The 26,364-nt window shown below is 42.9% G+C and overlaps 1 protein-coding gene across 2 annotated transcripts in view; it reads right to left on the reverse strand.

Moving 5' to 3' along the window:
* Window positions 1-3,404: 3,404 nt before the first annotated feature.
* KAT6B (lysine acetyltransferase 6B) overlaps window positions 3,405-26,364 on the reverse strand; it is a 218,649-nt gene continuing 195,689 nt past the window's right edge. For both annotated transcript variants that reach the window (XM_073686072.1, XM_073686073.1), the window contains exon 17: window positions 3,405-13,028. In XM_073686072.1, the coding sequence (XP_073542173.1) occupies window positions 10,561-13,028 (2,468 nt within the window). In that variant the 3' untranslated portion in view covers window positions 3,405-10,560. The remainder of the gene's footprint in view (window positions 13,029-26,364) is intronic.

Consider the following 26,364-nt stretch of genomic DNA (forward strand, 5'->3'; position numbering starts at 1 on the left):
ACAGCTGGTTATAGAGATCAGGGATAAGTCGCAGATTTTACTGATTTTTTTACAGTAATCTTGTTCAGTTCCTGCTAGTCAGTATATGGTTTTCAACCACAATCTTTTTATACTGACTGTCTGCTATATAATCTTTCATGGTTGGAAGTCCTGGACCAGAAAGATTAAAAACTTTACCCTTGGGGAGACAGGAATTAGGTAGCAGATCAATGCGACAATCATAGTCTCTGTGTGAGGGTAATTTTTCAGATTCAGACACGGAAAATACATCAGCAAAATTTCTAAATATTGCAGGTAAACGACTGAGTATAATTTTAGACAAATTCAGAGACAAAGATGCAAAATTGTTCTGACACTAACAATTTTGGATCCTTATCTCTGAATTTGTCTAAAATTATACTCAGTCGTTTACCTGCAATATTTAGGCTATGTGCCCACGATGCAGAAATGCTGCATATTTTTTTCGCTTCTCCCTGGCAGGAAAAACGCATGCGGATTTTACATGCATATTTCACGCCAGGCAGAAGCGTTTGTCAAGCGTTTTTGCATGCATTTCTGCATGCGGGTTGTCAAGCGCTTTTCCAAGCCATTTTAGCATCACTTGGAAAGTGCTTGACAACTTGTTCACACTATATAAATCCATGCAACCGGCATGGATTTATAGTAGTGTGACCAAGTAATAGTTAAAAAAAAAAAAGGAATACGAATGGTAAAAAATAATAAAAAAAAAAGATTATACTTACCTTCTGATGTCCTCCCGGTGTTTTCTCCGCTGCGTCCGGTGTCTTGGGCGGCTCGCGGTGGTGTGAAGGACCTGCGGTGACGTCACTGAGTCATGTGACAGGTCACACGACTCAATGACGTCATTGCAGGTCCTTCACAACACCGCGACCCATACAGCAGACCAGACGGAGGGGAGAAAACACCGGGAGGACATCGGAAGGTAAGTATAATCTTTTTTTTTTATTTTAAATTCTTTTTTTTTTTTAACAGGTTCTATGGTACCCAGGTCTGGATGAGAGTCTCCTCTCCTCCAGACCTGGGTACCATCCGCACATTGAACCGTGTGATATCCGCATATACAGATGTAGTCATGTGGATGTCACGCGGTCCAATGCAAGTCAATGGCGGCGATTACGCTGCGTGTCAGCAAAATAAATGGACACGCTGCATATTTTTCCACAATGATAATCCGCAGCGGAAATTTCCGCAGCATGTGCACAGCACATGTGGATTATCATTGGGGACCATGGGGCACATATTACCAAGCGGTTTTTAAGCGTTTTCGCTGCGGAAATTCCGCGACAATAAACGCTTGAAAAACGCATAGTGGGCACACAGCCTTATAAATTTTGCTGATGTATTTTCCGTATCTGAATCTGAAAAATTACCTTCACAGAGAGACTATGATTGGACTAAGGACAATATCACCTGGTGCCAGTCAATAACCTGGTTATGTTTACGTAACCAAGGCATGCCCAAGATCATAGCTGCGAGCAAGTTTTCAAGAGCAAAAACAGACATAAGATTCTAAATGGAACGCACAAACAAGCAGGAACTTAGCAGTGACTTTCATAGGAAAACAATTTTAGCAAAGCTACTTAGGCATCAACAAAATTTGCTGCATAACCGCAATCAACAAAGGCCAGAAGCTGCATAATTTTCGTAGAGAAGATAAACAAGCAGGTAGCAATAATTTAGTAGAATCATAAGGAAATACCTGTGAGCCTAGGTGAATATCCTTGGACCCACCTAGGCACTGGCATTTTTCTGGTATTAGTTGCCTTGGGCAGGCATGCATCTGATGTCCAGATGCTACACATTTGCTACCAAGATTCAGTTTTTGGTGCTTTGTTGATAGGGCTTCTCAGTAAACGTAATAGGTACATAAGTTTTAGGTGGAGGTGCAGTCAGCAGTGCGCTCCTGTCTGCATTCATGCAACGGCCTATCAGGATGGATTGGCAGAGACATGGCCAAGTCAAAGGAGTCAAGAGAAGGGAACTGAATTAACATTTCCTTGATTTGGTCAGAGAGTCCAGTACAAAACTGATGTGGAAGGGTCTGGTCATTCTACTGTCAGTAGCTCAGTGCCGAAACTTAGTGCAGTACATTGCCCATGGTGGACGGATGTTAAATTACTTTCAGTAAAGGGTACTTTGTTGGTTTTGCCATATAGCAGCCCTAGGGCTTCTAAAAATGAGTTGACTGTAGAGTTCTGGAGAGTCAGGGGGCAGAGGAAACACCCAAGACTGGGGGCTACCCAGCAGCAGGGAAATGATGAGTCCCACAAGCTGGATCTTAGAACTAGATGAATGTAGGTTGAGCCCAAATTTAGCCTACGTCTGTCAGAGACCTTAGGTTCAAAAAGGCTACATTGGATAGATTTAGTGCTAGCCACTCCATCTGACAGATTCCAGATGCACCCTGGCCTTCGCCCTTTAACCCCTGTACAGGGACCTGGTCTTGCAACAGGGTCCACTATATTGCTCCCACAGAAGGGCTGCTCACTGAAGCAAAGAACCAGAGGCAAGAGCAGTAAAGGTAGGCCGGTCATAAACAAGAGAGCAGCAAATTTATAAAATCAACAATAAAGAACGGTCAGGAAACAGGCTGCAGTCAGACAACAGGAATTCAACAGGAAACAAATGAGCAGGTGGCACCAGACAGAGATAGTGGGCGTTAGAGGATCAGGCATTTAAATAGAGGGCAACTTCATCTTTGTCTGTCAGAAAGACACCAGGAATTAATCCCATGGCTCCCTAGCTTACCAGCACAAGAAGACCAAAGCAGGGCTGCCATATAACTGACGAAGCCATTCCAGGTGAAACGCGCGTCGAGGCTGCTTCACATCCCCAGCATTTCAGTCTGTGCCGCTTCTGACCACATCAAACATGACCCAAGGTAATTGAAACTTTACAAATATATAGATCTCTTATCGCAAATGATTCACCTTATAGAGTTGTTACCTTGATGACACGAGCATTTTTTATAGTATCTATCTTGAACTGATTATTTCTCTCTGTCCTTTCATGTCATAGATTTTTGATACATGGACTGATTTGGTCTTTGCTAGGATTTCCTTATTTTGTATTACCTAGCTGGCTATTCATATTTACACCAGATATATAATTAATGCTGACTAGGGATGTAGTCTCTTTGCAGGATCTTTTGAATCTTATCCTGCTTTATAGCTGTCCTCTCTTTTCAAACCCCTTTCCCCTCTTTTTCATATTTTTCAATCTTATTTATTGTATATGTACAATTTTATAAATATTGTCTAATAAAGTTTATATATTTTATGACACAAAATCCCTCTGTCATTTTGGGCTACTGATAAGTGGGCAGAGATTGTAGTTATAATTAGGGATGGTTTTCCCTCACACTTAATCTCCTCTTTCCAAAATGGATCATATGTCGGTTTTTCTAGTTATATAGGGATTACGGACCATATATCATATGGTTGGCTGATAGGCTTTCCTGCCATATAACTGCCCTGCGTCACTGGCAACAAATGTGCGTCGCCATCCAGCAACTGAATTGGAAATAGAGGAGACAGTAAACCGGCCTGTATTTTACACTGTTAAAGTGTAGAGTAAGACAGAAATGTGGATCTATCCTCTACATCTGTGGTTCCAATTTTTGTTTTGGACACAATGGTAACCAGAGATTGGTCTGGGGATTTTGAAGGCAACACCATGAATAGGTTTTCATGAGGGAACGTAACACCGGTCTGACTCCTGCGATTATGATGCCATAATGTATGGGTGACATAAAGCAATGTGGCTGGTATAATGTACGGTAGCAAGGCTACTCTAGTCTTCATTCCAAATACACAAACAGCTCAATGTTAAACGGATTTGGGCGTGGAACCAGCGGTAGGACCATTCCCCCAAAGTGTCCCAGGAGCAGGTTTTGGACACAACAATGCCAGTCCTCATGTTGCTAAGTCTGTGAGCAGCCTGCGAGGCTTAAATGTGATACCATGTCGTGGAGAGTCTTCAGGCTTGTCTCCCATAGAGCACCTCTGGGATGTCATTGGTTGGCAATAGTAAAGATCGCTGCCAGAAGCAGATTTGATGTCCAGATGCATTTAGCATGGCAGAACATTCCTCAGACACCCATTAATAACCTCAGTGATACTAGTCAAGGAGTGTAAATGCTGGGATTTCAATGAATGGTGTTCATACTGGGTACTGAACAAAATCAGATATTTTGAAAATTTTGATCCAACTTTTCATCATTTGCATATCATTATTTATCCATCCTGTGATTTCCATATTCCACGACTTTTCATTCTTGGTGCTGCAATTTCAATGTTGAGGACTTTATTACATATACATGATATTATGTATATAGTACCAGTCAAAAGTCTGGACACACCTGTTTGAGCAAAGATTTTCTTTGCTCTTAGTTGAATATTCACATTGTAGATTCAGACTGAAAACAGCAAAACTATGAAGAAACACATATGGAAACAAGGAGTATAGAAAGAAGTGTGAAACAAACAAGAAAGTGTTAAACCTTAGAGTCCTGAAAGTACCCTCATTTTACATTCATGACAGCTTGACACATCCTTGTCATTCTCGCTAGCATCAGGTAGTCACCCAGAATGACTTATAAATAAAAAGGCATGCTTCGTCATTTGTGGATCAAGGTCCTTAAAGTATATTTTGTAGAGCAAGTGGTGGTACACAGCTCCATCCAGTACTGAGCCCTATTCCACAACTGTTGTAAGCCAAAATATGGCAAGAACCACTCAACTAAGTAAAAAGAAATAACAGCAAATCAGTACTTTAAAACATTAAGGTCAGTGAAACTGGAAAAAAGCTAAAACCTCAAAGGTATCCTCAAGCTCAGTCATGAAAACCATCAATCACTATAATAAAACTTACCACAGGAAGGCCAAGGAAGACCAAGAGTCATCTCTGCTACAGAGGATACGTTAATCAGATTTAGCAGCCTCAAACACCGCAAATATGACAACACATCAGGTAACAGCAACATAAATGATGTACTGATATCGAGTAGCAGACACATCTCAACATTAATTATCCAGAAAAAAAAACAGCAATAAGCAGGCCTTGTTGGTAAAATTGCTGAAAAGAAGCCACTATTGAGGACCGCAAACAAGAAGTGATTTCTTTGGGCATAGCAAAACAAAGATTATGTTCCAACCGGCATGTCTTTGTGATATGCAGAATGAGTGAGCAAGTAGTTTTGCAAATTGTGAAGCATGGAGGGTAAAGTGTGATGGTGTGGGATGCTTTCCTGGTGATACTGTTGTTGATTTATTCCAAATTCAAAGCTTGCGCTTACCCAGCTTGGTTGCCACATCATTCTACAACGACATGCCATCCCATCTGGTTTGCACCTAGTGGGACTGTCATTTGTGTTGCCACAGGACAATGACCCAAAACACCTCCAGGCTATGTGACCAAGAAGGAGAGAGATGGAGTGTTGCACCAGATGGCATGGCCTCCACAATCACCTGACTTCAATCTAAGTGAGATAGTTTGGGATGAGTTGGACCACAGATGGAACGCTCAGCACCTCTGGGAACTTCTTCAAGACTGATGGAAAGTCATTGCAGGTGATACCTGATGAAGCTGCTTGAGAGAATACCAAGGAGGTATAAAACAGTCCTCAAAGTACTTCCTTTTACTACTCTCAAGGTTTAACATATTGTGATTTGTTTCACACGTTTCTTTACTCCTTACTTCCATATGTTTTTGTGGCTTTTATTATATATTAGTACATGATTACAACAGGTGCTATTGTGTTGCCTTAGAAGGATGACCGGAGTATGAGATTTTTACATTCCTTTTCCACTTTTAATTAAAAAATATCTTTAATACGTTACAAAGATATAAAACTCTACAGGTTGGAAGAAACCTTTGTAGTGCAAAAGGGTCTGAAAGGCAATATCATAAAATAGCAATTAACCACCAAGTGTTATTTAATCATAAGTCCATTTCAAAATCCTCAGCAAACAATTCTGAGTTTTGCATTTCCAATATCCTTTGTGATTTGCTCTATTTTGTGTTTTTTTTTTCCCTTTAAAATAAACTTTTTTTTATGTCCTACAAAGATTAAAAGTAGAGTTATAATTATAGTGAATGCGTGAAAATATACAATGTGAGCCCTCTGACTGGCCAAAAGGACCTTAAGAAAAACACATTTTAATGTTTTGTACAGTTTTTATAGTTAATAAAAATATATTTATTTTTTTCTTCTTTATCCTTCAATCAAGGCTGACCAAAATCAGGAAACAAAATCATAACAAACAGCTTTACAGTTTAGCACAGGACATAGAAGACTACTTATAAAAGCTCGCACACCAAGGAGAGAAGCAGCATGCTTAGTAAGGCTTACTTCCAGCAAACAACTGAAACAAAATAAAATGTAGATGGGAAAAGTGTGGTTTTCTTTTGTGATACAAGATCCACTGGACCACAATGGGGGACAAATGTGACTGGTTAATACATTTTAGGCTTCAACAGCCAAGAGTGCGCTACCAAGAGGCAAGACAGCAAACCATAAAACATATTTCAAAAGTAACCGCAAATAAGAAAAACTGGGTAAAGGAAGCAAAACACTAGAGAGCATGTTCAGATATTATACGGTAGTAAGAGACATCTGTATACATACTTATGCTGGTCTTTAAATCAGTTCAGACTTTTTTTTTTTTTTAAATATCAACACTTTACACATGTCTTCATGGCATTTTTACAAGGAGTGGGAAAATTGTCAGGATAGTGAAAGAGAAGGACCTTTGCTCTAGTCTCTTCCAACTTTAACATGATCCTAATTACAATTCACCCTCAAGCAAGGAGTTGGATTAATCAGTTGCTCAGAAGGGTTGGGAAACATATAATAAGGACTATAAAAAGTGAGCACTTTATAATAAATATTTTGTTGTCATGAATGGCTCTTGGTAACTAGGACATGCAAACTAGGTTACATCCATTGACAGAGAGCTACTTATATTAACTGTAATGTAAGAAGCTCTAACATCACTACTCTGAAGAGAGCTACTTACAGTGGCATGTAAATGTTTGGGCACCCCTAGTAAAAATTACTGTTATTGTGAACAGTTAAGCAAGTTGAAAATGGAATGATCTCTAAAAGGCCTAAAGTTAAAGATGACATGTTTCCTTTGGATTTTAGGCAAAATATATACATATTTTCATCTTTTACATTTTAAAAATTACAAAAAGGAAAATGGGGAGATGCAAAAGTTTTGGCACCCTGCATGGTTAGTACCTAGTAGCACTCCCTTTTGAAAATATCATAGCTTGTAAATGCTTTTTGTAGCCAGACAAGTCTTTCAATTCTTGTTTGAGGAATTTGCATCCATTCTTCCTTGGAAAATTCTTCCAGTTCTGTGAGATTCCTGGGTCGTCTTGCATGCACTGCTATTTTGAGGTCTAGCTACAGATTTTCAATGATGTTCAGATCAGGGGACTGTGAGGGCCAGTGTAAAACCTTCAGCTTGCGCCTTTTGATGTAGTCTATTGTGGATTTTGATGTGTGTTTAGGATCATTATCCATTTGTAGAAGCCATCTTCTTTTCAACTTCAGCTTTTTTCACAGATGGTGTTATGTTTGCATCAAGAATTTGTTGAGATTTCATTGAATGCATTCTTCCCTCTGCCCGTGAAATGTTCCCTGTGCCATTGGCTTCAACACAACCCCAAAGTATGAATGATCCACCCCCACACTTAATGGTTGGCGAGATGTTCTTTTCCTGAAATTCTGTGCCCTTTTTTCTATACACATACCTTTGATCATTGTGGCCAAAGAGTTCTATTTTAATCTATCAGTCCACAGAACTTGTTTCGGTGTTCTTTTGCATACTTCTGAAGCTGAATTTTATGGTGAGGATGCAGGAGAGGTTTTCTTCTGATGACTCTTCCATGAAGGCCATATTTGTGCAGGTGTCTCTGAACAGTAAAACAATGTACCTCAGCTCCAGAGTCTGCTAAATGTTTCTGAAAGTCTTTTGCAGTCAAGTGGGGGTTCTGATTCGCCTCTCAAGCAGCTCTCATTGAAATTTTGCTTGGTCTTCCAGACCTTATCTTGACCTCCACTGTTCTTGTTAAATACCATTTCTTAATTACATTTCGAACTGAGGAAATGGCAATTTGAAAACACTTTCCTATCTTCTTATAGTCTTCTCCTGCTTTGTGGGCCTCCACCATTTTTATTTTCAGAGTGCTAGGCAGCAGCTTAGAAGAACCCATGGCTGCTGTTTTTTGGCACAAATTTAGAAAAGGCTGGATTTTTATAAAGCTGGGAAATCTGCATCACCTGGCCTTTCCTAACGATGATAGTTAACAAGCCATAACCCTAACAGGTGTAAGGTGGCTAATGGTCGCATAGTCAATGGGAGGTATGTGTCACAGAGATGGCTGGTCTCTGTGATGTAACCCAGAGTGTTTCTTTAGTGCACTTAAGCACTAAGAGGATCGTTTGTTGCACCTGGGACCGGGTTACGGGTAGTTTGAGAGTTGGGTGGGTCTTGGAACCCATATACCTCACCTCTGGGTGTGGTTAACATCCTATAATGGAGGCTGTTGTTTGGCACATGGTCTGAGTGTTTGGAGGGAGAAGGCCTCCTGTGTATGTTTGTCTTCAGACCAAGCCAGGATACTGGTCGCTATCCCAGCCTGTGTGCCACACAGGCCTGAGTGAGCAGAGACCTGCTAAGGACATTTACTTTGCTTGATCTAAAGGCTATTTGCTTTTCTGTTTGGCTTCTGGGTTTATGAAGCAATAAACCCACATGAACTTTTAAAGGAACAAGCCTCCTGTTTTCCTCCTGTCGCACCCAAGTGAGTTAGACCCCTACACAGGCTAATTAAGGTCTAAAACCTTGGTAAAAGTTATCTGAGCACACAAATCTCCAAGGGTGTCCAAACTTTTGTGTTAGCCCATTTTCCTTTTTGTAATTTTTAAAATGCAGAAAATGACAATATACACAATATATATAGGCCTTTCATCTTGAACTTGCTTAACTGTTCACAATAACAGTAATTTTGACCAGGGGTGCCCAAACGTTTACATGCCACTGTATAGAATTTCAACCTAAGCTGTACCAGTTTGAGAACTGCAAACACAGCCGCACTGCTTTACACAGAGGCACTAAATCTATTAAATTATTCTTGTTCCTGCAAGTTGCTGTTGGCAGCAAAATACCAAAAGCAATTGTGTTGTACAAAGTAGGGACCTAATTAAGACACTATCAGTATTTCCCAAACTCCAGTCATCACGGCCCCCAACAGATCATGTTTTCAGGATTTGCTTAACATCGCACAGATGACAGAACCTGCAGCAATTTCTCATGCCTTGATAATAATTTCATCACCTGTACAATACTAAGGAAATCCAGGAAACATGATCTGTTATGGGCCTGTGAAGAGTGAGGTTTGGGAAATATTGTCTAGGAAACACCTAGAAAAGTTAATACTCTCCCTAAAAAAAAATTTACACTGTTTCTACTGTAAACAAAAAAAATGGCCATACACTTTAAAATAGCTGTTGACCAAGAATCACTTGACAGTAACTTATTCCTCCAATGAGGAAATAAAAATTGATTGCTACCAGATGCCTATCCCACAGGAACATAATGCCTGATACGGTTAGAAGACACACATACACATTAGTAAGTCAATTCTGCCGAAATCAATGAGTTTGGAAAACTATTATCTAATATGTATCGTTACCTTAAGGAAAAAGGTACACAGATTTAAAAAAAGTTTACCACCTGATTTGACTAACGAAGGTATATGCAAATTAGCTCTCTTGCAGAACAAAATAAGCTATCTTGCAAGTACCATCGAGGAGTACCGACCCTTAACAAGCCTTGAATCAAAAAAGCAACCCGTTTTGGGGTGTTTACCCCTGATCAATGTACAGCAGACTCTAGCTGTCTGAGTGCAATGCCCTTGAGACAATGTGGGGAAAATACTAGTTCTCCTTATAAAGACCAGCTTTAAAAGGTGGAAAACAACTTGGAAAATTTCAGTATGATTTCTCATTTCTAGATTATTCAGCTCGGAATAATATATCATTAAAGAATTAAACATTGATAAATGAATTCAAAAGGTCACTTAGAGAATGTCAATGGCCTTAAGGAAGTGTGCTTGGTTATAACCAGTGTGGAAAAGACATGGTTATGGAAAATTGTTAGTTCCTAAACACATAGAAAACTTTTAATAAAAGAAAGTATTCCCAAACGAAAATAATAAATTCCCATTGGATGAAGGTGGTCAATAAAGTAAGATGGTTTATGAAATGAGAGAGAAAACATGAAAAACATACTTGGATTTAGTGAAATTGGACATGAAATAAATTAAGGTAAACAGATATAAATATTAAACTAGTACAAAATTAATGAGAGGCTGAATTGGAGAAAAAACATGAGTCAATAAGACACAGAGTCTGTTTTCTTCAGTGACCTCTGTAAGTCTGCATTTGATTCCAATGTGTAGATTCCATTTTGCAGCTGCTGCACAGATAGAGAGAAGGTGTAGGATGTGGATATCTGCAAGATCAACTCACCGCCTCATATATGATCCATTGATTGACTGTTTGGGCATTGCTGTATTCATATAACCATGATGCCCAGGGCTGGAGTACATCATGTTGCTGTGAGGGCTAGTCTGCATTGACTGCTGCGCATAAGGCTGGCTACCCATCATGCTCATTTGCATTGGATACTGAGGGTTCTGGTTCATGTAGCCATGATTGCTGTGGTACCCACTGTTCATCATCGACTGAGAAACTCGATAACCACTCATGGCATTTAGAGTATTTACTGGGTTCACATTGTAAGTAGGAGCTGGCATTAGGTTGACACCCATATTCATTCCCCGCTGCATGGTGAGAGACCGGGAGGGAGGTTGCATGGTCACGGTCTGTGGAGGAGGAGCATGACCATACATTTGTGAGGGATGGGGCCCAGAAGGTGCTCCTGGAGGCAATGCAGATACTTTGGTCCGCATAGACATATGAGGTTTGCCTCCTATCTGTGTCTGAAGCCTTTGGCTGTGTGAAATTCCCATTTGGCCACTGGAAATGGTACGCTGAAGGAGAGTCGGTGGCAAATTCATTGGTGGTGGAGTGAGGTTTGCAGGAGTCATTGTGTTTTGAGATTGTGAAGTAACAGAATGTGGTGACTGGGTAAGCTGCACCATGTTGCTTAGTGGAGAAGTAAGAGAGGCACTATTTGCATAGGATGTTACAGCCTGAGCATGGCTATAAGGCAGTGAGTGATCCATTAAAGTGTTTGTCAGCTGTTGAAGTTTTGCAAGGCTGAAAGTAGCAGAGGGTTGAGGATAGTGTCCTGACACAAAATCTCCTTGTCCTATTCTTTCATACAGCCCTCCAAGTCCACCACCTGCAGTTTCAGGTATGTCCGGCAAAGCAAAACTTGTGCCTGCCATTCCACATGGGGCAAGCTGCTGCTGTTGTTGTTGACGACCACCACTTGGGGGTCTCTCTACTGCACAGGCTTGTGGGGACTTGACATTGCAAGGTGGCTGCGGAGGTGGAGACCCAATCATGCTGCAACTATTGTTCATAGTAGATATTTGTTGCGTTATAGCACAACTTTTAGTCAAGTTAGTTGATGTCATACCTCCACTGAATGAACAGCTATTTTGAGAGGGTAAGGTGCCAGATGCAATGCTAGAATCATAGCTGTTTGGGTTATCATAGTTCTCTGTGGTACTCTCAATACTACCCAAATCACTGAACCCACTATCCACAACTTGCTGTGAATGATCAGACACAGATGATACATCCATCATGGGGCTAGTTTCAATATTTGGTAAAGAAGTTATAGAAATTGCTGTCAGCTTTGGGCTGATTTGAGCATAATTACTTTCCATAGGGGGTGCACTAGGGCTGTTTGCAGACTGGACTGCCTGACTGGGATGTGAATTATTTGAGGACACTGGGCTACCATGGTCAGACTGATGACCATCTTCTGTAGCAACAGCTGATGAGCTCTGGCCATAACTATGTAGATTATGACATGCTTCTTGTGTTTCAGAACAGTTTCTAAAGGCCTCCTCTTGCTCCTCAGATTCACGGGTTAGAGACTGAACAGCTTGTGCAGTTTCTGAGTCATTGTCTAGTCCATCCTCAGCATTACCAGTTAGCTCTGAAACTAGACCCACTTGGTGTGTTTCACATGAAACAATGGCTTGCTCTTCTGGTTCAGTTACCTGTTCATTTGCATGCTGTACGGGTTGCTTTCCTTCAATTATTTCATCACAGCTGCTGCTTAAAATATCAGGTTGAGATGTATTATTTGCCATACTCACTTCTAAAAAACTCTCCTTATCCTCTAAAGACTCCTCAAAAGGATGTTCAGGTACCTCTTTTTGTGAAATATCAAGATGGCTCTCATCTTCATCATCAGCATCATGATCTTCATTAGGAGACTGGTGGTCTTCATCTTCTACCTCATCATCTGCAGGTGCACGCTCACTGACTTGCTTGGGTACAGAGTTTTTCACATTTTCCAACATCTTGTCTAAGTTCTTTATTTCTTCTTGCACATTTTTCTCTTCTTCGTTTAAACCAACATCTTTTCTCTTCTCAGTCTCATCTATCTTATTCTTTTCAATTTCTTCGAGTTTAAGATTGTCATCTTTCTTTTCCTCTTCTTCCTCTGCCTTTTCCAGATTGGTGCTACATGGACTTGATAGCTCTAGCACAGAAGTTCCTTCAGCATGAGTTTGAATTTCTTCAGTGGCCTGCACAACATTGTCCTGATGTGTATCCCTCTCTTCTTCATCTTCAACTTTGGTGTTTTCAATCTGAGCCTGATAGTCTGATTCCATTGGTGTCTCTGGGGGAGTGTACAAGTTGAGTTTAAATCCAGACTTCCTGTCCACACTATGCCTTCTTTTAGAAGGCCCTCTCTTTAACCCTTTAGGCCATCCCTGCTTTCTTGGAGCTGGATCCAAAGTCTTTTCTTCAGTATTCTGGTTACTGGCCTTTTCTTCTACATGATCTGTACAGAAACAAATAATATTGAGTTAGTGTATAAACTATATTTATGCAATTTAAGGCAATAATGCTGGAAGAATGAAGCTCATCATATTAAATTACTTATGACAAATGACGGTGTTATTTCCCTTACCCACTCTTAGGCCTCATTCACATATTGTTACGCTCACGCCCGGACTGACTGGCGTGAGCATGGTTAGTGGTCCCACTGGGCCACGAACCGAAGAGTGCCTGGAGGGGCGTGACTAGGGGCCTCGCCAGATCCGACCACGAACACAAGGTGGCTTAATCGACTCCGTGATCCGAGGAGGGACGTGGGAGGTGGCCCAGGTGCTACTCCAGGTCAGACCCCGGTCACAGCGGTTGACCCACACCAGGGAATGCAGGAACGGGCAGGTTTGGCTGGTATGCAGACAGGCGGGTACTGGCAGGCACGGCTGGTATGCAGAATGGCGGGTACTGGCAGGCACGGCTGGTATACTGACGGGCGGGTACTGGCAGGCATGGCTAGTATACAGACGGGCCGGTACTGGCAGGCACGGCTAGTATACAGACAGGCCGGTACTGGCAGGTAGGAAAACAGGCTGGATAGGGACCAGTACAGATTGGGATACAGGAACAGAACCGCAGGTGCGGAGGACAAGCGGAGCAGAGCTGAGCAGAGCCGCAGGTGCGGAGGACAAGCGGAGCAGAGCAGCAGGTGCGGAGGACAAGCGGAGCAGAGCAGAGTCGCAGGTGCGGAGGACAAGCAGAGCAGAGCCGCAGGTGAGGAGGACAAGCGAAGCAGAGCCGCAGGTGCGGAGGACAAGCGAAGCAGAGCCGCAGGTGCGGAGGACAAGCGGAGCAGAGCCGCAGGTGCGGAGGACAAGCGGAGCAGAGCAGAGCCACAGGTGCGGAGGACAAGCGGAGCAGAGCAGAGCCACAGGTGCGGAGGACAAGCGGACAGGAGCAGAGCCGCAGGTGCGGAGGGCAAGCGGAGCAGAGCAGAGGCACAGGTGCAGGCAGACAGGACAGGGCTCTGGTCACATGGAACAGACTGGGAAACACAGGAATATAGCTAGAACACAGGAGGTAGATACGGAGGCAGGGAAATGGGACAAGCAGAACCAGATACACACAAGGTACTTGCTATGAAGTAGCGAGTGGACACAAAACTCACAAACAGAAGTAAAGAGACGAGTAGGAGTTAGGTACTGGTTCAGACACTGCAGGAAAAGGGAGGGATCGGACATAGAGACAAACAGGTAACGGGCTAGGACACAGTTTAGACAGGAACGGACACTGGAACGAGATACAGGAACGAGCCTGGGCATACAGCCCCCAGGGTGGCGGAAAAGACTAGAAGTCACAGATACAGGAAACGGGCCTGCGTACTCAGCCCCCAGGGTGGCGGAAACAGACAAGATACAGGACAGGACCTGGCAACTCAGTTGCACAGAGCACACTGGAAGAAAGTGTTGTTCAGGCACCTCCCACTGGGTGGGGGAGGTTTAAGTATCCAGTGACTCACAGCAATAGGCTGGGGGCGCATTAGCACTGCGCACACTGTAGCAGGTTAACAGCAGCAGCTGTAGCTCAGCTCCACTGCTGCTGTCAGAGGTAGATGATGGCCTTCAAACTGGATGATACATGCTCAGGTCTGATGTCTATTAAATTAATTACCCTAAAAGGGTAATAAATATTTGACTAGCTGGATTGATATGGCTATAAATCAGATTTTTTTTATATATATAACATCAGAGACTGGTCCTAATTTGAAAAAAATACTGACAAATCCTCTGGGCCAGGTGGCATTCATCCACGGATATTGAGGGAATTGAGCTCACTAATTGACAGACCGATGTATCTCATTTTCTTAGACTCTCTTGCAACAGGGTTGATGCCACAGGATTAGAGGATGGCTGACATGGTACTGATATTTAAGTAAGGTAAGAAGGTGGATCCACGCAACTACTGTCCAGTAAGTCTGACATCAGTAGTGTGCAAAGTCTTTGAGGGCATTATAATAGACAACCTGCAGAAATATATTGCAGAGAATCTATAATATAACCGGGGATGCGTGTCTCTGTCTGAAGCCTCGATAGACTGCGCATGCGTGACGCTCAGTCTGGCTCCAGACAGAATCACGCATTCAGCCGTTACAGGTAAGAGGAGTGTATGGCGCCGGAGATTGCGGTGTGCGTAGACACTGAACGCATACTACGACCTCCGGCGCCATACGTACATACTTACCTGACCGGGAGGAGCGTTGCCGCGGCGCCTCTCTTTGCCGGAGACCGGGGCAGGAGTGAGGCGTCGGATCGGCGCATGCGCATAGCGCTATCCGGCGCCATTTTACTGAAGACACATTTGCAGTGTGTCTTCAGCAAAATGGCGCCAGACAGCGCGGTGCTCCGGCACTGCACTCCTCCCCCGGCCTCGGGCAGAACAGGACGCAGCAGCGCTGGAGCACAGAGAAGAAAGGTGAGTATAACGGCTTATTTTTTTGTATGTGTGTACAGTGTGAAAGGGATGAGGGGGCCACACATACCAGGATTGGAGGGTGAGGGGGCCACACATACAAGGATTGTGGGGTGAGGGGATCATGCATACCAGGATGAGGGGTACCACACATACCAGGATTGGGGTGTGAGGGGACCATGCTTACCAGGATTTGGGGGGGTGAGGGATACCACGCATACCAGGATTGCGGGGGTGAGGGGACCATGCATACCAGGATTGGGGGATGAGGGGTACCACACATACTAGGATTGGGGGGTGTGGGGACCATGCATACCAGGATTGGAGGGTGAGGGGGCCACACATAACAGGATTGGGGTGTGAGGGGACCATGCATACCAGGATTGGGGGCTGAGGGGTGCCATGAATACCAGGATTGGGGGCTGAGGGGTGCCATACATACCAGAATAGGGATGAGGGGTACCATACATACCAGGAAAGGAATGTGGGGTGCCATGCATACCAGAATAGGGATGAGGGGTACCATACATACCAGGAAAGGAATGTGGGGTACCATACATACCAGGATGAGGGATGGGGTGCCAGGCATACCAGGATGGGGGTATCATGCATACCAGAATAGGGATGAGGGGTACCATGCATACTAGGATGAGGGATTGGGTGCCATGCATACCAGGTTTCCGGAATGAGGAGGCCATACATACCAGAATTGGGATGAGGGGTGCCATGCACACCAGGATGAGGGGTACCATACATACCAGAATAGGGATAAGGGGTGCCAAGCATACCAGGATTAGGGGTACCATGTATGCCAGGATAGGGATGAGGGGTACCATGTATGCCAGGATAGGGATGAGGGGTACCATGTACACCAGGATTGGGGATGAGGGGCCCATGCATACCAGGATAGGGATGAGGAGTGCCATGCATACCAGAATGGGGGTGAGGGAGCCAAGCATACCAGGATTGGGGATGAGGGGTGCCATGCATAGCAGGATTGGGGATGAGGGGTGCCATGCATACCAGGATTGGGGATGAGGGGTGCCATGCATACCAGGATTGGGGATGAGGGGTGCCATGCATACCAGGATTGGGCATGAGGGGTGCCATGCATATCAGGATTGGGGATGAGGGGTGCCATGCATAGCAGGATTGGTGATGAGGGGTATCATGTATACCAGGATTGGGGATGAGGGAGCCATGCATACCAGGATTGGGGATGAGGGAGCCATGCATACCAGGATTGGGGACGAGGGGTGCCATGCATACCAGGATTGGAGACGAGGGGTGCCATGCATACCAGGATTGGGGACGAGGGGTGCCATGCATACCAGGATTGGGGACGAGGGGTGCCATGCATACCAGGATTGGGGACGAGGGGTGCCATGCATACCAAGATTGGGGACGAGGGGTGCCATGCATACCAGGATTGGGGACGAGGGGTGCCATGCATACCAGGACTGGGGATGAGGGGTGCCATGCATACCAGGATTGGGGATGAGGGGTGCCATGCATACCAGGATTGGGGGTGAGGGGTGCCATGCATACCAGGATTGGGGGTGAGGGGTGCCATGCAGACCAGGATTGGGGGTGAGGGGTGCCAAGCATACCAGGATTGGGGGTGAGGGGTGCCATGCAGACCAGGATAGGATGGTGGGGACAGGATGGGGGCAGCACAAATACCAGAAGGGGTCAGCACATACCAGCATGGTAGACCATATACCAATAAAAATGCTCGCCACCCGGGCATAGAACGGGTTCAATAGCTAGTAACATAATAACGGACAACCAGCATGGATTCATGGAAGTGCCATTACTAGGCAACGAGCGTTGCAGCTCCAAGCGCTACTACAAGCAGTTCACTTCTCTGACACCTAGTGGCAATCAGTTCTGCTGAAGGTCCAAATGTCAGACCGAAACGTTAACCATAAAAATTGCCTAATAAATTAGTTTTGCTTCACTAAAACCTTTTGAATGCCAAGTTTTACCTACTATATTACCTACGGGTTGGAACCGTACTTGGGCACCTCTTCACATACCAGGAATGACGTATATTTCTCAACTCATGAAAGATACTGTAAGTCATGAACTCGTGTCTAACCAACATGTTGGGCTTCTATGAGGAGGTAAGTGCAAATCTGGATGTTGGTAATACAGCTGATGTGATTTATCTGGACTTTGCAAAGGCATTTGATACGTTACAACATAACAGTCTTATACTGAAGCTACAGAAGCAAGGACTTGGGGCAACTATATGTAGATGAGTAAGGAACTGGCTAAACGACAGGAAACAAAGTCGTCATAAATGGTACATTCTCTAGATGGGATATAGTCCGGAGTGGAGTGCCGCAGGTATGTTTGCTAGGACCGATTCTTTTTAATCTTTCCATTAATGACCTTGTGGATGGGATTGAGAGTTAAGTGTCAGTCTTTGCTGATGACACCAAACTATGTAGGATATTAAAAGCTGACTTTGACAGTACAATATTACAAAACCCATTAGTGGGTTCAAATAGTTACAACATGTGGCTCAGTGTGTTATATTAGAAAAGGAATAGTGCAGAATATTTATATGGACCTATTACTTTTCTAATATAGCACACTGAGCTACATGTTGTAACCGTTTGAACCCACTAATGGGTAATACCCCTTGGCAGGACTTAGTCTACTACTATATGGTTGCATGCATACGGCTCATTTACACTTACAATCCAAAAAAACTCTAAGTGCGGTATTTTGTTCTGGGTAAAGGTTTAATTTTGATTATACTGCATAGACCTAAACCATCTGTTTGGTGATATACATTTTTGTTGTACCCACATGGGAATTGGATATATTTACATCATACTCATAAGATAGAGATGAATAATTGTTACATATTATAGGGGTGTCAGTGTGGTCCCCCTTTTTTGTTTGACGTGCTTGTTTTTTTTTAATGATTTTATTGTGTATTTTATTCAATTATGTAATTAGTAAAGATTAAATATTTTACATTGGCTTAGTACTCCCATTCTTTGTAAATGTAAATTAAAAGGCTTAATTTGACTGCATCCAATGGCAACAGCTTTAATCCAGTTCTGGTCCAGAAGCAGGTGATGCAGGCCTCACATAGGAGGTCAAGATGGGATGAATATGGCCATTTATTTGCTTCACTTAATTAAATTAACTTAACAAATGACAAAGTCAAAACAAGATACATTCTCTCCTTACAAGCTTATTTGTGGCCTTTGTCCTCATAAGGGGTCTATGAACACTACAAGGCCCAATTCAGATGTCAGTGTTTCTCACACACGCAAAAAAAATGGTACTGATGTCATCAATGTTTGGTCCGTATATCAACAGTGATTTTCACGTATGGATAAATAAATCAATGACAAAGCTTCTCCTATCCAGTACAATGTTCCTCACGGACAGTACTCGGATTGTACACTGATGTCATCCATGTGCTGTCCAAATCCAACATTTTCACAGACCTATAGACTTGTAGTGCTACTTTTCATCCATGCTGCTGGATAAAAAAACAGATATCCAATTTTTCCTTTCTTAGCCTTGTTTCAGAGAATATGAATGATAACAAAAAAACTTTTTCTCCACTCATGGTAATTGGTTGGGTGAAGCCATTTATTGTCAAACTACTGTGATTTTAATGACAACCAAAAACATATGACCCTGTTCAAAAGTTCACATACTGTCTATTGCCCCCTCTAACATCAATGACAGCTTGAAGTCTTTTGTGGTAGTTGTGGATGAGGTTCTTTATTTTCTCAGATGGTAAAGCTGCCCATTCTTCTTGGCAGAAAGCCTCCAGTTCCTGTAAATTCCTGGGCAGTCTTGTATGAACTGCGCGCTTGAGATGTCTAAAGAGTGGCTCACTGATATTGAGGTCAGGAGACTGAGATGGTCACTCCAGAACCTTTACTTTGTTCTGCTGTAGCCAATGACAGGTCGACTTGGCCTTGTGTTTTGGATCTTTGTCATGTTGGAACGTCTAAGCACGTCCCATGCACAGCTTCCAGGCTGATGAGCGCAAATTTGCCTCCAGCATTTGCTGATAATGTGCTGCATTCATCCTTCCTTCAACTTTTACCAAGTTTCCTGTGTCTTTGTAGCTCAGACATCCCCAAAACATCAGTGATTCACGTCCGTGCTTTACTGTAAGAATGGTGTTCCTTTCATCATAGGCCTTGTTGACCTCTCTCCAAGCGTAACGTTTATGGTTGTGGCCAAAAAGTTCAATTTAATCACAGCCAGAATGCTGCTGACTGGCATTATCAATTCCTTGGATATTTTTTTGTATCCCTTTTCTGTGCTATACAGTTCAACTACCTTTTCCCATAGATCCGTTGACAATTCTTTTGCTTTCCCCAAGACTCACAATCCAGAAACGTCAGTGGCTGGATGAAAGATGCAAGAGTCTGTCTGCATCCCAGAAACTCACTCAGCTTTTATGCACACACACTGATTACAAACAAACAGGTCACAGGTGAGGATGTTACCTTTAGTCGCCATTCAAACCCATTTGTGTCAAATTCTGTGCATGTTATCAGGCCAAAATCACCAGGGTATGTGAACTTTTGATCAGGGTCATTTGGATGTTTTTGGCTGTCAATAAGATTTAAAAAGAGAAAACACAGTAGTTTGACAATAAATGGCTCCACCCAACCAATAACCATGAGTGGAGAAAAAGTTTTTTTGTTATCATTAATATTCTCTGAAACAAGGCCAAGAAAGGAAAAATTCTGCCGGGGTATGTAAACTTTTGAGCACAACTGTACCTCCGTGATTTTTGCACGGACATACAGTCCAAAAACCCATGGATGTGTAAATAGTAGCATAGATTATGATGGGTGAAAAACACAGATAGAAGACAGATGTGCAACACAGATGTCTGAATGAGGCCAAAGATAAATGTGCTTGCCCTCATCAGATTGCAATTATTACACTGCTTTAACCCTGTCACGTACTTGCATGGGAATACTGGCTGGGAATCTCTGGTTATTTCATATTAAAAATAGTATGAACAATGAAAAATGTAAAAATAAATAATTAGCTTTTTATAATCTCAGGTAATGCTTCTTCCCTGAGAATTAAGTCAAAGTGTCCTCCAGATTAATTTATATCAGACTACATCAGACTCTGATCCTCCTATGAGAAACATTAGGCCACGGCCCCACTATCAGTATTCAGTCAGTATTTTTTCTCAGGAGTGGGAGCCAAAACCAGGAGAGGAACAATCAGAGAAAAGGTATAACAGAAACAAGTCACCAATTCTGCATTTATCACCCACTCCTGGTTTTGGCTCCCACTGCTGAGAAAAAATACTGACCAAATACTGATAGTGGGGCCGTGGCCTAAGGCAAAAAGAAGCGATGAGCTGGAGAAATGCTTGTTGTCCGGGTGCATCAATAAAATCTATTTCTTCAAAGAATAATTTTCTTGACTCATTATGTTGATATGTTTCTAGATCATACTGATCTCCTCCTAATTGTATGGATCTCATCAGGACAATCTTAAAATTCAAAAACAGAATAAACACTCCATTATTCTTTGAAGAAAAAAATGGAATTGACGTACTTGGTCTCAGCTTAGCACTGACAGCAGGCTTCTTTCTCAATCTTATCTCTGTTCCTTGACTAATAGCCACAGTTGTAGGAGAAGCACACGCTGCAGCCTAGCGTTTTTAAGGATTTATTGAAAGGTGAACGAAAAAGTGTACTCGCAGAACACCCCAACAACATGACCAGCTCCAACCCGAGGTGGCACTTCTACACAAATCATTACTTGCATTCATACCAACAAACATGGTTGCCTGGAGAAGCATTTTCTGTTTTTTCTTTAAATCTTCTCCTCTGAGCAGCTTACCTGGCAGCAAGCGCCCAATACTGGAGATATATCATACATTCACAGTACTTCACAATATCTGTCCATCAACTCATCGGATTATTCAGAAACTGGCTATCCTGCAATCCACCAGTAAAATGTCCTTAAAGAGGACCTGTCACCAAGTCAAAAGTGGCCAGTTTTTGCACTTATATTATTCTTACTGTTCCCCTAAACATTCTGTTTGGGTTTTTTTTTTTGTTTTGTAATTTTTTTTTAAGTCCACCATACAGTTAAAGAGATTTGGTCCTTTAGTGCTAATTTGTATGGTCTTTACCAAGGTGACGTGGATAAAGGCTGCTCTATATTATTAACCTGTGAGCAATGCTCCCTTGATAAGGACAATATAAAGTAGCGCAAAATATAAAGGCCCATTTTTCTAGAAGTGTATCGTGGATTTAAGAATACAAAACCAGAATACTTAGGGAAACAGTAGCAATAAAATAAGAGCAAAAACTGGCCACTTTTGACCCGGTGACAGGTCTTAAGCTCCACAGGCTGGATACAAATTCTGATCAGTTTTGTCAATGGGGCAATTCCTCTACCTGTTCAGCTAGAATCTTATCAAAGCCCAATGAAAACACTAAAGCTTTAAAATGAGAAATTTTGTAACCTGCTGGAGAAATCCACCTAACAGAAGCTCACTTCTATCATTAAAATAGAAATATGTCACAACAGACCACTCTCACATAAGCTGGTAAGCACGTCTGGACATGTTTAGCATTCTACATTCGTCCCAAGAGCATTTGAGCCTCAACACACTGAAGGTAAGTTGCTGAACTTTCTGCCTTCTTATTTTATTTGGCTTCCAAATACTGAGGTAAAAATCTCACCAAATACTCAACATGTGCACATGGCCTAAAGAGACAAAAGGGTTGATCCCACACATAAAGATGGTAAGCCTGATCATATACAGTGGTGGCCAAAAGTATTGGCACCCCTGCAATTCTGTCAGATAATACTCAGTTTCTTCCTGAAAATGATTGCAATCACAAATTCTTTGGTATTATCTTCATTTAATTTGCTTGCAAGGAAAAAACACAAAAGAGAATGAAGCAAAAATCAAATCATTGATCATTTCACACAAAACTCCAAAAATGGGCCAGACAAAAGTATTGGCACCCTCAGCCTAATACTTGGTTGCACAACCTTTAGCCAAAATAACTGCGAACAACCGCTTCCGGTAACCATCAATGAGTTTCTTACAATGCTCTGCTGGAATTGTAGACCATTCTTCTTTGGCAAACTGCTCCAGGTCCCTGATATTTGAAGGGTGCCTTCTACAAACGGCCATTTTGAGATCTCTCCACAGGTGTTCTATGGGATTCAGGTCTGGACTCATTGCTGGCCACCTTAGACGTCTCCAGTGCTTTCGCTCAAACCATTTTATAGTGCTTTTGGAAGTGTGTTTTGGGTCATTGTCCTGTGGAAGACCCATGACCTCTGAGGGAGACCCAGCTTTCTCACACTGGGCCCTACATTATGCTGCAAAATTTGTTGGTAGTCTTCAGACTTCATAATGCCATGCACACGGTCAAGCAGTCCAGTGCCAGAGGCACCAAAGCAACCCCAAAACATCAGGGAACCTCCGCCATGTTTGACTGTAGGGACCGTGTTCTTTTCTTTGAATGCCTCTTTTTTTTCCTGTACACTCTATGTTGATGCTTTTTCCCAAAAAGCTCTACTTTTGTCTCATCTGACCAGAGAACATTCTTCCAAAACGTTTTAGGCTTTCTCAGGTACGTTTTGGCAAACTCCAGCCTGGCTTTTTATGTCTCAGGGTAAGAAGTGGGGTCTTCCTGGGTATCCTACCATACAGTCCCTTTTCATTCAGACGCCGACGGATAGTACGGGTTGACACTGTTGTACACTCGGACTGCAAGACAGCTTGAACTTGTTTGGATGTTAGTCGAGGTTCTTTATCCACCATCCGCACAATCTTGCGTTGAAATCTCTCATAAATTTTTCTTTTCCGTCCACATCTAGGGAGGTTAGCCACAGTGCCATGGGCTTTAAACTTCTTGATGACACTGCGCACGGAAGACACAGGAACATTCAGGTCTTTGGAGATGGACTTGTAGCCTTGAGATTGCTCATGCTTCCTCACAATTTGGTTTCTCAAGTCCTCAGACAGTTCTTTGGTCTTCTTTCTTTTCTCCATGCTCAATGTGGTACACACAAGGACACAGGTTGAGTAAACTTTAATCCATGTTAACTGGCTGCAAGTGTGAATTAGTTATTGCCAACACCTGTTAGGTGCCACAGGTAAGTTACAGGTGCTGTTAATTACACGAATTAGAGAAGCATCACATGATTTTTCAAACAGTGCCAATACTTTTGTCCACCCCCTTTTTTAGGTTTGGTGTGGAATTATATCCAATTTGGCTTTAGGACAATTCTTTTTGTGTTTTTTCATTGAAGACAAATTAAATGAAGATAATAATACCAAAGAATTTGTGATTGCAATCATTTTCAGGAAGAAACTGAGTATTATCTGACAGAATTGCAGGGGTGCCAATACCTTTGGCCACCACTGTATGTACAAAATCAATCAGAAGTGGGGAATCGCAACCTTCCAGTATTCTGCACCCTAAACAGGAAGGAAAGTTCCCTGGATGTGATATCAATCCCATGGTATTTTTCCTCTAGCAAATAAAGTATACCAGGGTCACACTAGTCATAGTCATAATTTTCTACTGTCTGAGTAGAAGGCATTTCTTCATTGGAGGACACAAAAACCATGAGTTAGTCTGTTGCCACTTGGAGGTTCATACTAACAGTGCATATTCAGCAAACTATACCTTGCCTGCTAGCATTAGGCCTCCTCAGTTTAGTTTAGTGTCAGTTGGAGGCAGACATGGGTCTGAGTCTCAGACCAGTCTTAGCTTTGGTAGGTTAGGCTAGGCACTAACCTTTTCTCTTTTTGTGTTTCAGATCTCATATGTTCGGGAGGGGTAAAAGAATGTAGATGAGCATTTTGTTTCACCCCAGGTAGTGACAGAGAGCACAACCTGTACTGTTCAGACTATATCCTCTCTAGTCTGTTTTGACAGGACCATGAAACTTGACACAGTCAGTGATTAGTTAGATGGGGAGTTTGGTCCAATTGCCTTTTTTACTACTGCTCGTTTGCCCACCATAGCGCGGCGCGTTTGACAATAAAGGAAGATGGAGTCCAGACTTTCCGATGCCTAGCCACAGGATCACATTTCTTCAGTACATTTAAATATGCCCATTGCTGTGGTCTTGCATTATACTGGCTTCTTTCTTATTTTTTTGTCATTTCCTTTTTGCGAGTCCTGGCCCTGCCTTGGATTTGTGTCCACTCTCACACTTCTGTGCGCCTCCCCGAGTTTTTTCAGCGCCTGTTCCTCTGCTTCCTCCACCTCTCTCCTTGTTCTGCTTTCCTCTCCTCCAGCCCTTCCCCGCACCCCTTCCCTCCCAGTTTAGGGTGTCAGTTATTGTTTGGGGTTAGGGGGTTGGGCGATTTTTCTGGCCCTCCAGGGGGGAGGGGATAGGGGGTGAGCCGGTTTTAAGAGTGTACTAAGAGACTGCCCTTCTCGGTCTCATTCTAAAGAGAGAGTTTTGCATAAGTTAGATGTCGTTAGAGCCACTGCTTCATTCAGGTTTTCTTGTTTGTCATTCCAGGAGGCCAGCGTAAGGGCCTGGCTGCCTCTTAGGTGACATTGCTCTCTGGATTCGCTTTACCATTATTGAAGCATATAGGGTGAAGGCCAGATCTCAGTATTAGGGCCACCTGTCATAAGGCAGCTGTTTCGCAATTCTGTAAGTAAGCTACTTGGTCATCGGTTCATATCTTTTCTAAGTTTTACAGGGCCCACACCTTTTCATTCGGCAGACGCAAGTTTTGGCAGGAAGGTGCTACAGGCAGCAGTCATCAAGGAGGCAGCCTAAGCCTAATACTCTTGTTGTAAAAAGCATATTTGTTTGTTATCCCCACTCCAAGGACAGCTTTAGAACATCTCATGGTTTTCATGTCCCCAATGAAGAGACTGAGAAATTTTTGGTACTCACCGTAAAATCTCTTTCTTGTAGTTTTTATTGGGGGACGCAGTACCCACCCTTGGTTGCCCGGCCAGGCGTGTATTTCAGGGCTTTTTTTTCTCTCAGGGTGGTAATGCTTTTTCTTTCATTTCTTCATGAATAAGTTCTTTTTGCTTCTCCTAGTGCTTTCTCACTAACTGAGGAGGCCTGGAAATCCTCTGCTGGGAAAATGTCAACTTTTTTTGTTAAGATGTTTTGTTTGTTTTAGCCTTCAGGAGATAGACTAACTCTTGGTTCCTGTGTCCCCCAATGAACACTATGAGAAAAAGATTTTATGATGAGTACCAAAAATCGTAATTTTTCCCATATTCATGCATATAATTATTCGGAACAATCTCATCTCCAGGAAACCAAACTTGCTACATCTCTTAAAGAGGTACTCCCTGGAGATAAAAAAAAGTATTCACATGGAAATACCTTCATAAGCTATAAAGCTGGAACCCATAGCGCTGCTTTCAAACATCATAGTAGCTGCTAATTAGTTCCGTCACAGATCAGGGGGTGTGCGCTGCTCCAGGCTTCTAATAATATCTAATAGCATCTCCTCCTATGCAATCCGTGATCAGGGGCTGTGGCCAGTCAATTTACTAGTTCTGTGTCATTCTGTCCAAAAGATGTGGCAGCAGAGATGGGGATGTTTTACTCAGGCTGGGCAAACACATGTGAATCTGAAGAAGGTGGAAAATAGCTGGAATATAACCCAAGTGGAAAGGTGAAGGTAGATTTGAGTCAAAAGGCAAAGCAGGACAGGACCTATAGTTTGCCTGGCAGCGCCCCCTAATGTCAGACTGCATGGAAGGAGATATTATCAGGGGGTGTCCTCTTACTAGAAGACAGGTAAAGGCCACACCCCCTGATTTGTGACAAAAAGTCAGCAAATGGGGTTGGAGCAAAACCAGTATCACATTAGTTAGCAGATTCTATGAAGAATGGAA

This window comes from Phyllobates terribilis, unplaced genomic scaffold, assembly GCF_046119375.1.
Source record: "Phyllobates terribilis strain yellow unplaced genomic scaffold, ASM4611937v1 Scaffold_5__5_contigs__length_657084704, whole genome shotgun sequence".
Classification (NCBI taxonomy): domain Eukaryota; kingdom Metazoa; phylum Chordata; class Amphibia; order Anura; family Dendrobatidae; genus Phyllobates; species Phyllobates terribilis.